Here is a 13,017-nt window from a genome sequence, read left to right on the forward strand (position 1 = left end):
CTATTTGAATTATTTTAGTCAGACAACTACTCTTGTGCAAAACTTTTTAATAAAAAGAGAAAGGGCTCTCTGTAACAAAAAGCAGATACAATGCTAATAACAAAATTTAAAACTTTACAAAGATTTCAATAACCCAGATGTGAATTTGTGACAAAGACTATGTCTCAAGTTTAGAAAGTCTTACTTTTACACCTGAAAACACAGCCAACACATCTGTCAATTATTACTGAATTATAAACCCCATTTTTCTGTTTGGAGATTTACTGGTGTATTATCAAGTTTTAACATGTAGCATCCATGATGAAGCTGTGAATAATTCAAAATAATGTTGCTATAATGCTCAGATTCCTATAGAACCTTTCACATTTCATAGCTTTAACTGTTTTCCTTCCAACTCATGAACCAACATAAACAGTTATGTTCCCCTATATATATATAAAAACTCAGCTTAAAAAAAAAACCCATCTCTTTCAGGTGACATAAAAAGAATTTCCACAAAGCCCACGGTTTTGCTTTAGAAATGATACTTGAAAAATATCTTTACAGGGAAAAATAAAAATTCAGGGTTTACCTTTTCTTCTGTTTTTATGCACATGTGTATTATGGACATCACTTTGCAGCAAAGATTTTGCCCTTAGTGACTACTTTCCTGCTTGTCAAAACTAAGCAGGCAGTAGGTAAGAAATGGCATGTAAGCTTGCTCAGTTACCCATCCTGGAGCATCAAGTGACAGCTGTCAGAATGTGAAGTACCTCACTTCTTCCACAGCACCAGGACCAAGCTGATGCCTCTCCCACACACGCCAACAACAGACTAGCGAGTAGCGTTAAGAATGAACCTGACATTTCCCAGTACTTCAAGCTGGTCAATACTTCAAAGGGATCCCACAGTCACTTCATGCAAAAAGGTGTCTGTTCACATAAATAGCCTCCGCGTCAGTACCATATACCAGGCATGGTCCTAGAACGTCTAAACTATTCACAGACAAAGTCTGATTTGGAATCAGGTTGGTGATTTCCATGCGGTCTTTGGTTGGATCACTGCTTAGCCAGGCACTTACTACAGACTGGTTAATGGTACTGTGGGAAAGATAGGCAGTGCTTCTTCCTCCTGAAAGAAGGAAGACAAAGAAATAAATTTCAATTCTGTTTATATATTCTCAGAATTTGGAGAAACACAGTAGATATGGGTCAGACATAATGAAAATATTACATTTAAGTCAGTTTTCAGAGTAGTTGAGATGTCAATTAAGGAAAAAGAAACTTTAAAAAATCAAGTACTTGAAATAATTACAAAAATTATCTACCAGCTCTACCCTCAGTTAAGACAAATATATCACAACAGCTATTAACTCATCTCACCGGACGGTGTAAGTACCTGCAAGTTTCTTTAGCCAGATACTAAAGCAAGGGTACAAGAACACGTCTGTTTATAGAGTGTCTTCCTCTATTTGGGGTTTTCAACTTGCGACAATAACACTTATTCCCTACTGCTCTTCCTCCATACTTTGCAGCAAGTGATAAATCTGTATTTGACTTTGAATTTTTCAAATTGAAGTCTCATACTGTAAGAACCATCATTCAGCATAAGATTAGCAGGTGTTGGAAGTGATGCTGAAGGATTTATACTTCATATACTTGAAAACATGCAGAGTCCAACTTGAATTAGTAATCCTATAATTTCCATAGATAAAACTTTGAATGACAACTTTGAGGCCAAAGGCAACAGGTGACATCTAAAAGTTTCCCCACTATTGTCTAATGTGGCAAGCACTTAGCAGTCTTTGTGATTAGAATGTGAAAATAAATGCATATATTAAAAGTCAGTATCATAACTTTAAAATCCTGCCACCATGCAAAAGGATCAAAAATGTTTCATTTATTGAAAATTCCAATTATTACCCTGAATTGTAAATTCATAATTCTACTGTCTCATTAACCTATCAATTATTTTTGTATTCTAAGTTAGTGTAACTCCCTTGGAGACTCAAAAATGTCAGTCAGGCTGTCTCTGTGTCTTTTCTACATACAGATGATTTTTAAGTGAATACAGTCTACCCTTCACACATTGGTCAGAGGGTAGCAGATTAAAAAAAACCAAACCAGACCATGAAAAGCCCTGCACAACTGTTTGCCGTATAAGTAGTTTTTCTCAAGTGTTTATCCAAGAAAAGTGCTTATCTAAGCTTGCTTTCTAAGAAAAGAAAGCTGCTTTTAATTTTCTGTATTAAGATTGTGTTATTAATTGGGTCATGTGAGAACACTGACTGTAATGATGTTACCAACTGACAAATTCTGTGCAGATGGACTTCAAACATCCTTACCTTGATGAAGGAAAGATGGTTTTTCAGATACATTTGTGGAAGTATCCCAGTGCCAAAGAGATCCATCTTCAGAACACGTGAATAAATGATCAGGGTCAGAGGGATGGAAGTGAACTTCCCACACTGGAAATATCAAACAGAACCACTTTAGAAGAAGTCTCAAGTACTTCAATCAAAGTATTTGGATAGTATGATATAGACATGTATTTACAAGAACCCATGCCTCCATCAAAACCTTTCATTTTTAATTGAAAGGCCCCATCCTAAGTTATATACTGCAGTTTTCCTCTGCTGGCAGGGGTAAAGTGGTAGAGAAGAAAAACAAAGAAAAAGATGCTATTTTGTTGCATTTTTAGTACTGTGAAAATTGTTAAGGTCTTATGTGAATTCAGGCATTTTGCATACTATCATGTCATATTCCCTCCTGCTGTTAAGTTTAAATCCGCACATAGCGTGCATTCCTTCCCAGGACACACATTATTTTGTGTCTAAATACCACAACTGCAGAAGACATTTAAGTCAGTAAAATTTAATATCAAGAAATACTTTTACTCCTTTAATTTAAACGTAGCATCAAATCACAGGATTTTCTGCATAAAATTAATTGCTGTCCTGTTCACATAGTTACCAGGAAAGTGAGCTGTTTCAGCACTGTGAAGACAACAAATGAATGCTGAGTCTCCCCTTCTTCCTCATTTTTTCAAGTTTGTTAGTATCTGCATTTTGCTTTACTCTATCTGCACTAGCTTCCATGGTTGTGTATACAACTACCCTGCTAGAAGCACAGCCGTTCTGATCAAATGCATCTAACAGCTCATTAAAGAATTGCTTACTAAGTCTACTTTTAGTTTAGAGTTCACTTTTATATAAAAACAGTCTCCTATACAGAGAAGGAAGCCACATTTTCCAGATGAAAGCATGGAGCAGTAGGTATCCTGGTATAGAGATGAAGGTTAGCGATACAGAGTGAGGAAGGGCAAGAAGAAGCTGGACCTGAACCTGGCAAGGGATGAAAATAACAACAGGAAGGGCTTCTACAGGTATTCAACCAGAAAAGGAAGGTCCAAGAGGGTGTACACCCCCAATAATCAATACTAGAAAACTGGTAATACTGGACAGGGACAAGGCTGAGCTAGTCAACAACTTTCTTCAATGGCAATCTCTCTTCCCATACCTCCCAAGTGGGTCGGCTGCAAGACAGGGTCTGGGGGAGAAAAATCCTTCTCACTGTACAAGAAGCTCAGGTTCCACCTAAGGCACCTGAATGTACATAAATCTATGAGATGCATCCCAGAATCGTGAAGGAATTGAATGATGTAGTTGCCAAGCCACTCTCCATGTCTGAAAGGCTATGGGAGTCCAGTGAAATACTAGGGGACTGGAAAAAGGGAAAGATGAGCACAAGCCCATGTTTGAAAAAAATAGAAAGGAAGACCCTGAGAACTACCAACCTGTCAGCCTCAGCTCTGGTCCTGGGAAAAACATGGAACAAATCCTCCTAGAAGCTAGGCTAGAACACACGAAGGACAAGGGCATGTAGTCATAGGACAAAGGGGAATGGCTTTAAAGTAACAGTAGGTCTAGATTAGGTTATTAGTAAGAAATTCTTTACTGTGTGGGTTGTAAGGCACTGGATCAGGTTTTCCAGAGAAGCTGTGAATGCCTCACCCCTGGAAATGTTCAAGGCTAGGCTGGATGGGCCTCTGAGCAACCTGGTCAACTGGAACGTGCCCCTACCCTTGGCAAGGGAGGTTGGAAGTAAATGAGCTTTAAGGTCCCTTCTAACCCAGACCATTCTATGATTCAATGAGATAGCAAGTATGTGATTGTTTTCTACCACAGCTGCAGCAACTTATTTTTACAGGAATCAGAAACTTCTCTAAAATCCCACCTTCTTCTCCTCCCTCCATTTCAGATACTTACTTTCTGCTTCATGAGCATTTAGCAGGGAAACTGGCATAGTACCCTGCCTGATATCCCATATACTCAGCATTCCATCCTGGCCCCCTGTGGCTACAATATGCTGTTGATTGGGATGCCTATCCACACAGTGCAGTGGAACTCTGTCACCTGCCCTGCAAAGAGGAAAAAATCAAAACAACCAAATAACCCAAACACGAATTTTTTGTTTAGCTTCTATTTCCCCCTTCTTAATCGCTAATTTGGCACCAGGAGCATTGACAAGCAAGGTACCAGTATCAACAGGACCTTCAGTTCCTGTAACACCTGACCACCCCAGGCTGAAGGCACATGACATCTACTGGAAACCAGAGAATGGCGATAACACGAAGCTACAAACTGGTTTCGTGCCCTATGGAACATCTACACAGCATCTGACACCTTTATAGGAGTGAAACGCCTTTTAGGCAAATAATACTCTACATATACCTATAATATTATTCTGATGCATGATATATTTATAGTTTTAGCATATACTAAAAGTTAAAAAGGGAGACCAGGTACTAACAAAATCAGGTACCTAAACCACCATCTAGGCACAGTAATGGGGATTATTATACAGACAACATAATTGAAATTTAGCCCTTTTTCTTTTCTCACAGTACCTTGTAAGGCACAAAGTTACCATTCAAATACATTCCAAATGCCAGAAACCTTACATTAGGCCTGTGGAGAAAAGCATATATAAACAGATAAAGAGTTTGGGATTGAGGATTGAAAGTTTTTTTTCTCAAAAAAGTGCACAGGTATAATAGTCCTTCAAAGGTTAAAACATAAAACAGATCTGCTAAGCACAATGCTGAGTCACACAGTGGTTCAGCCATCAAGCAGTCTGCCTTTTGCTTATTTAAGTACCAAAGAAGTTAAAATCCTTTAAAAAAAATCAGTAATTTACCATCCCATTGTTAGGAAGCTATTAGGAAAGATTTGAATCAGATTATATGAAGTAGCACATACTTTTCAGTAAATAAGTAAAACAAATTACTTAGGAGGTCTTACAAAGAAAATATTTGAGATGGCTCATTTCTTTGCTGTCTGAGGTCCCATATTTTTAACTGTCCAATTGAGTTTACTGTCAAGATCTCAGTTGTGCGAAGGAAAGTCACTGCATGGAGTGTACTGCTGTCTGCGTTGTCTGGAAGAGATGAGGAGAGCATACAGGTAAAGCTGTGGAATGGTAGTCTCCATTTAATTGCAAAAAGTAGCTCTTAATAGAGAACAGAAGAGAATTGCTTAAACACGTGCATAACCTCGGCAGTTTCAGGGTCAGAGACCCTCTACTATCTGCAAATACCCTGTGAAAAAGGAGCCCTTCCTTGCTTACTATATGAAACACTACTGAGACAAATCTGTAAGATGTATTAAATTAGCTCTGGTGATTACAAAACTACTCGTTGATTTGTAAGATTCCTTTCTGTAGTTCCTAGAACAGGAATTGATTCAACCAAGTTTATGGTTCTCAAAAGTTTTCTTCACATGGCCAGCACCCAGTGACAGGAAGTAGCTATGGAGCTTTTCATAATGGAGTTCTAAACACAAGGAACAGTAACTGGCTCACAGCATTAAGCAGTTTTATACAGAAGCAGTTAATTCACCAACTTTTAGACCTTTTCTGAAGTGCCAGTGTGGTATCAAGTTAAACACAAATTATGCTATGCTTGTTAATAACTAAATAGCAAGGCCCTTTTTTTTCAGATCCTTTTCTCCAGTGCCTCTTTTTGTCACAGTAATTTACAATGTCAAGCAATTCACAGCTTTGAGGTGAAACTTTTGAGGCCTTCTGAAAAAGTGACACTATTTTCTTGTATTTTATTTCTGTTACTATATATAAACCTTTCATCTTGATTATGATAGGGTAACTTTGTTAAGTCTACTTTCACCTCAAGTATTTTAAAATTCTTTGTTTAAGCCCATATGGAAAATATAGGCAAATTATTATCTTTCTGCATAAGATGGAAATATTTTCTGATACTGGGAAAAAAATTACAATGATGCCTGGTTACAGATATTGGAATGACTCTTCTGCCTACTGTTTAAATGAAAGCAGAGAGGAAGAAAAAACTCACTAAAACATAATTAAAAAGAAATGTTGGATTACTGAATACCGAGGTTCTAGAGGATTTAAAGTTTTATGACAGACTAACACTAAGTGGTTTAGCAATGATACATCTTTACTGCTCCAAAATATTTTTACATAAATCTCTAACTTTATAGGTGGTTTTTTTCCCTACCTTAACTGACTACAAACCTATGCACTTTGTACTGTACTCTTAAACAAACAATAACAAAACAATAACACTAAACACTAACAGAAATTCCAAGGTATTCCTTTGCAACTATTGAATGAGGTACAAGAGTTCTATCTTCAAGTTACGGATTCAGCTTAGTGCCTGGGAAATGTCAAGGTGTCATTGAAGTGGGAACCAGCAAAACAGATTGCTTACACCACAGAACTCCATTCTGAAGAACCTGAGAGCATCTTCTAAGATGTTCTCTCTCTTACCTCTCCAACTTTTATTGTAAAACCATGAATTTAAAAATACCTAGATGAATATAGAAATACATCTGAAATATGCTTCAAGTATTTGAATTCTGGAGGGATACAGGAATAATCTGGAACAAACATGTTCAACCTGGAATACTGAAATCAATATTCAACTTATTTTTTATTTTGTTATAATAAGCTGAAAACCAAACCCCCTCCAAACTAGACTAATTTAAAAACCCTGGTATTTCACACACCTATAGTTCTTACTGCATCTTTTTGGTCCGCCCTGAAGAGATTTATTCTACCATCTTCTCCAACAGTGACAATTTCTGGGTTGTTGCAGACAACTCCTGTACAGGCTGCTCCACCACAAGCTGTGTCTTGATCCACATGATAATGGGCTTTCTCCCACCGGTGGTCAGCAGATAATGTCTAAGTATTAACCAGACATGAAATTATGGTATTAAATAATGAACCCAATAGAACAAATCTTCCAGAATACTCATATAACCAGAAACAAGCTCCCGGAAAGCCACAGTATTTCATGGGAATGAGAGCCTCCTATATAAATACAAATCAAGAGATCCAAATTTTCATCTTAAACACGCAACGCTTTTATTAAATGTTAATTATTTCTTCTCTGAACCACTGTGTTCACATGATCTAGCAATTAGAAATAACACTATGGACTGTAAAATGTCTTTCACTAGGCTGATGTCTTCAATATTTCCCATGACAGGGGAAAAGAACTGATGCCCTTAGAAAATAAAAGGTCAGATTCAGATCTTGATTGCAAGGAAGTTGGTTTATTTTAGGTACCACACCAAATTATTAACTGACATCTACCTTTACTGTGTTATTTGAACATATATAATGTAATTATGCATTTATTTTCAGTGATTTATAACCAAAGCAAAAGGCTACAGAGTTTACATATCTTTCTTCACATGACACTCATAAGAATTAATTCATAATTTGTTAGAATTGAAAAAGAAGTAATTTATTTCAAGAATTCAAAAACTCTGATAAGGCAGGTAGAAGTCCATTAATATCTACTGCCCCAAAACCCTCTAATGTCTCAAAGGATGCTTTCAATGAATGGGCTGTTTGGTTACAGATACAGATAAGGAGATACCCCAGTCTGTCTCACTCTGGAATCTAGTTTATGTGCATATGTGTAAAACACTATTTTGTTTCCTCGTATGTGTCAAGTCAAAGCTTTTTTAACACGCTTTTAAAAGAAATTCATTTTGGTAGCCAGATTATTTTTATGCTATGATCAAAGTAACCTGTATTACAGGGAATAGCATTTTAAAGCCAGTGCATGTCACATACCTGGTTATTTTGATGATGACGGAATACAGTTACAGTTCCTGTTGATGAGGCAACCACGATTCTCTCTTGATCCAAAAACTAGAGAGAGAAAACAATAATACTATTAGCCAACTTTGATTTTAGAGTAACCAAAATTATTGGTAGGTGGAGGGGGAAAAAACCAAACGCACGAAAAACACAGCAATATTGATTGGCATTGTCCTTTTTCTTTGTAAAAATTTTCTGGCCAATCTCAGCATTTTGACAGTTCACTCTCACTCAACTTCTCCTAAGTGACAAGCCCTTAAAAAATACGGATCTACTCAACACAGGTATTTTACCTGCATATCCATAACATCGCCGTTGTGCTGGATGTCACACAGCAAATGAGGTTCTCCATGATATTCACCGTTGAGGCCCGCATTCCCAAGGTCGCCAGCAGACCAAATGGAGATCCTGTTGTCCTGAACGGAAACGATACCACATGTACTCGAAAACGCTTTTGAAAGTACCGAGCAATAATCCTCAGCCAGGGAAAGCAATAGGCTGCGGGCTGCGCGCCGCTCCTGAGGAAGCCGCCGCCGGCCGGAGGGAAGCGCTTGCCCCGGGGGATAACGCTGCCGGGGCGGCCCCACAGCTCCCTTGGGGACGCGAGCACGGCACGGTCAAGCGGAGCGCGGGATTGCCGAGCCAGGCGGTGCTCCTGGCCGGCTCCGGCCCCGCTCCCGCACCAGGCGGCGGAGGGCAAGGGACCGAGGCGGCGTGGGGCGCCGCCGCCACCCGCCCCGCGCCCGGCGGGGAGGTGGCGCCGCGCCCTCGGGCCCGCCCGGGCGGTACCTCGTTGTCCCAGGAGCCGGTGGCGAAGAGGTCGGGGGGCTGGAGCGCGGCGGCGGGCAGGGGCCGCCAGCGCGTCCGGCTGATCTTCTGCGACACGAACTTGGCGCTCACGTCCTCCATGGCCGCGCCCGCCCCGCGCCCGCTCCCGCCCGCCCCGCGCCACGCGCGCTGATTGGCTGCGGCGCGACGGCGAGCGCGGAGGGACAGGCGGGGGCGCGCTCGGGCCGTGCCGGGAGCGGCGCGGGGGCGGCCCGGGGCCTGCTGCCCGCGGTAACGGGGCTGGGGCGGCGCTGCGCTCTGCCTGACCCTGAGCAGCTGCACCGGCGCCTATCGGCTCGGTGTCGGTAGAGGGTCGGGTTCGGAGAGGAGGAAACAGAGGATGACGCGACCGTGCCGTTGTGTTACCTGTCTGCTCGGCTGGGCCGCGTCCGCCGGAGCGTTGTGTCCGTATGTCACCTGTGCTTTACATGCACCGACTCCTGTTTTCTCAACATGAGCGACGTACACAACGACTAAGCATTTCTGGTTTAAGATCTGCTTTTAAGTATGTCCTGCTTTCAGCTGAGTTAATTTTCTTCCGAGTAGCAGCCAGAGCGCTATGTATCCGATTTAATGTGAGAATAATGGTGACATCACACTGATGTGTTGCTGCTGAGCGGCGCTTACCGCAAATCAAGTTCTTTTCAGTCCTCGCTCTGCCGGTGAGCACTTGGACGAGAAGCCAGGAGGGAGCATGGCCAGGACAGCTGACCCGCGCTGGTGAGAGGGATATTCCATACCATAGAATATCACATGCACTGATTAAACTGGGGAACATTGGCCAGGAGGGACCAATTACTGCCTAGGGACAGGCTGTTTATCTTTTTTGATTTGAATTATTAGAGTTATTAAGAGATAAGTTGTTATTATTATCTCAACCCATGTTTTTTTTACATTGGTTTTATTCCAATTGTCCTCCCCATACTCCCTGGGGTGGGCTGGGGTGGTTTGTGGGGCTTATGTGACCAAATATTTGCCTGGTACTTGCTGGCTGGGGTTAAACCATGATACTGTACTTCTGAGTGATACTGTCATTGCTTTGACAGATTCCTACCTGTACAGAAATAAACAGAATATTTTTTTGTCCTAGATGCTATGTTAAATCAAAGAGGAGCACACATGTACTTTCTTTCTAGTATTTCACTTGAGAACTAAATAACTATGCAATAAAAAGTTCAGAGGTTAGTTGTAAAATTAAAGGCTGACACAATTGTGTAGTTAGTTGTCATTTCAGAGGATGAGACTATTGATCCAGTCACTGCAGTCCAGTAAGGGACTTTCTCACACAGATTTTTACAGCTTTGTTTTCTGCTGCATTTTTTTCCAAAGCTGATGCTGCCCGGTCTCAGAGGTTCTGTCAGATGGACGTAACAGTGGCTTAGACAAATTTTCCATTGTGCTATTGCAGTTTTCCTGCTAAAGGCATCTATACAGATTTATTCTGTACAGCACTTTTGAGTTCCTCATTAAGTCTGCTATACTGTTTTGTAATCCCTGAGGTGTGATACCAAACCACTGATATTTTATGTGCTTCATGCATCTTTTGAACTTCATTTAACTTTTTCTTCCATAATTACATTCAGCAGAATCCAACACTGAACATATGCCAAAAGCTGGATTCTCTAGGAGTCTACCATACTGCAAACATACCTTAAAAAATAATTGTTGCACATGGCAGCAGCATTGCTGTTCTACAGTAGCAAATGCTTCTGGCACCCTTATTAAGCTGCTCACAGCAGTTCTGCAAGTCACTCTTGACTCCAAGGGTATTATCAGCTAATTCTTATAACACGAAAAACATCAATAGGCAGCCTCAGAGTATAGCTACAGACCAGACAACTAAAAGCTGAATAGAAAACACTTTGGGATTATTAAAAAGTCTTATTAGGCAAATATATTTTTTGGTTAGTTTGTGATTTCTCTGTGTGTTATTTTACCTTGTGCTTTTGGATGATTTCTTTCTTTGCTCAGGATTGCTTGTTCAGAAGCATTTGGGAAGTATTAAGGGAAGTTAGTTGGACATAAAGGCTTATTTTCACATAGAGGAAAAGAAGAGTCACAGTTTTTCTTCCCTGTCCTACATTTTTTAAAGAAAATGTTGGCAGCATTTTATATGATGAAAGTGAGAACTCTGACAGATTTAGGTCTGCTTTGTAAACCTTTAAATACTCTGTGCTTGATCCCTCTGAAAGATGTGTACTGTGTTAGTATATCATTTCAGTGTAATGGCAGATTTAAATAAACATATAAAAGGTGCAAATAAGCACCAAGAGAAAATACGCCTCATCTAGTATTTCTGTAGTTTTCAAGAAAGATGTTAAATCTAGGTTAAGATGACTCTAAGCCTTCGGTCCAAGCATGCCAGCTAAGACAACAAGGTGCATCTCTGGATTACCCTTCAATATGGCTAAAGCTGGGAATGTGAGTGAAAGGGAAGAAAACCAAAAGCATGCCTGTCTCAGAGAATGTAGGGGGCCTGAGGACAAAGGCACTTACTAGATCAGTGATTGTACTAGGGCAGGATAAAGCTAATTCTGAACTAGATTTGCATATAATCTGCTTTTCTCCAATCATCATTGAACAATATTGAAAGAAAGTTTCTTGGAGATGCCAAAACAATGTCGACAGCTGGTAAGAGTTCCTGGAGCTGTGCCCAGTTTATTCTCTTGAAGGTGTACAGTTACACTGCAGTGTACTGCAGAGCAGATGTAACAGCAGAGGGACCAGCCCTGAGTGCAGTCATAAGCCTTGCCCGTGGCTGGGGCTCCCATCTGGGCTGGGATACCCTGCTCTTGGCCTGAGCTGTGCTGTAGGAGGGCCTGTGCTCAGCCATGTTGCCCAAACTTGGTGGCTAGCTTGACTTGGGGCCTGACTTGTCACTTCACTTGAAGGCAAAACCATTTCTGTCCCCAGCCCTGCTCTGCTTGCCTTGCTTAGATGCTGTGGGATGGTCTATCATCTGGAAGGTCTCATCTGGTAGGCTGACCTTCCTTCATGAAGGGGTACCAGTTCTGCTGCTCCTTAATGGGGAAAGTCACTGATGTTACTGAGTCCTTCTCACCTCATCTCTGAGTGCAGAGCTGGTAAAACATGGATGTGGAGTTCAAAATAATGTAAACTTCTGAAATGGTAATACAAAAGGAAGGTACACACCAAACTGGCTTGAGCTTATAGGAAAAGAAATGAGATGAAGGAGAGTGATTAAGTTAAAAAACAGAATGGAGGCAAGAAGAGGAGGGAGTGTAGGTGTAAAAGCCAATTAGCGTAGGGTTTGGGACATAACTGCGGAAATGTACAGTAGGAACATTTCACAAGGAAATTTCTGCTTGTGGTATGCAGAAGCAGATGGGAGCAGACAGTGATGAGCAATTTTCAAATTCTTTCTAAATTCAAAGAATTTAAAAAAATCTAATGGGCTTATGAGGTGGGAGGGAAGGAATCAAACAGAAATAGTAGTTTGAAGGGGTTTATATATAAATGTATGGAAGTACAGCTAGAGAGGATTGGGATGTGGGTGAATGTGCAGCAAAGGAAGACGAGATGATGTGCTTACACTTAGTGGGATCTTCATGTCAGAACAATTGTATGGTGGCATTCTGGCTGCTGGCATTCCGGCTGCTGGCATTCCTGTGCCTTTTCTCTAAGAGGACTGTCCATGCATCAGCTTCCTGGAGAGTCTAGGGAAATGGCTCTGCATGTGGAAAATGGAGGTGCCTGCAGTTGACAGTGAGCATCCAGGGACCAAGGTGCTCACATGAGTTGGAGCAGGATACAGAAATCCTGAGTATCAGAGCAAATGGATAGGTTTCACATAAATGGTGATGGCCAGAAAACATTTTTTTTTATTATTATTTCTGCTCATATTTTACACTAGTAAAAAATGTTGCCTTTAGTTTAGTCTCGTTGAATGTGCTCCTAATAGGTTTTTTAAATGTACACATGGCCTGGGATTATGGAACTGAAAGAGTTAGGGACACCTTCACTTGTTTACTGCACAAATGGGTGCATCCTGCCACTGTTGGTGCATGTTAGTTTCCCAGGACCCTTTGAGGCAACT

General features: G+C 40.8%; 1 protein-coding gene across 1 annotated transcript; it reads right to left on the reverse strand.

Annotated features, from left to right (window-relative positions):
* Positions 1 to 30: 30 nt before the first annotated feature.
* On the reverse strand, positions 31 to 9,056 carry NUP43 (nucleoporin 43). Its single transcript, XM_021540622.3, has 8 exons — positions 8,922 to 9,056; positions 8,426 to 8,548; positions 8,106 to 8,183; positions 7,025 to 7,202; positions 5,282 to 5,417; positions 4,247 to 4,398; positions 2,324 to 2,446; positions 31 to 1,110 (listed from the first exon to the last, which is right to left on the reverse strand). Exons 1-8 carry the CDS (start codon positions 9,039 to 9,041, stop codon positions 896 to 898), a joined length of 1,125 nt encoding a protein of 374 aa, XP_021396297.2. The 5' UTR covers positions 9,042 to 9,056; the 3' UTR covers positions 31 to 895.
* Positions 9,057 to 13,017: the final 3,961 nt, after the last annotated feature.

Source organism: Lonchura striata, chromosome 3 (assembly GCF_050655825.1).
Source record: "Lonchura striata isolate lonStrDom1 chromosome 3, ASM5065582v1, whole genome shotgun sequence".
NCBI classification, from domain to species: domain Eukaryota; kingdom Metazoa; phylum Chordata; class Aves; order Passeriformes; family Estrildidae; genus Lonchura; species Lonchura striata.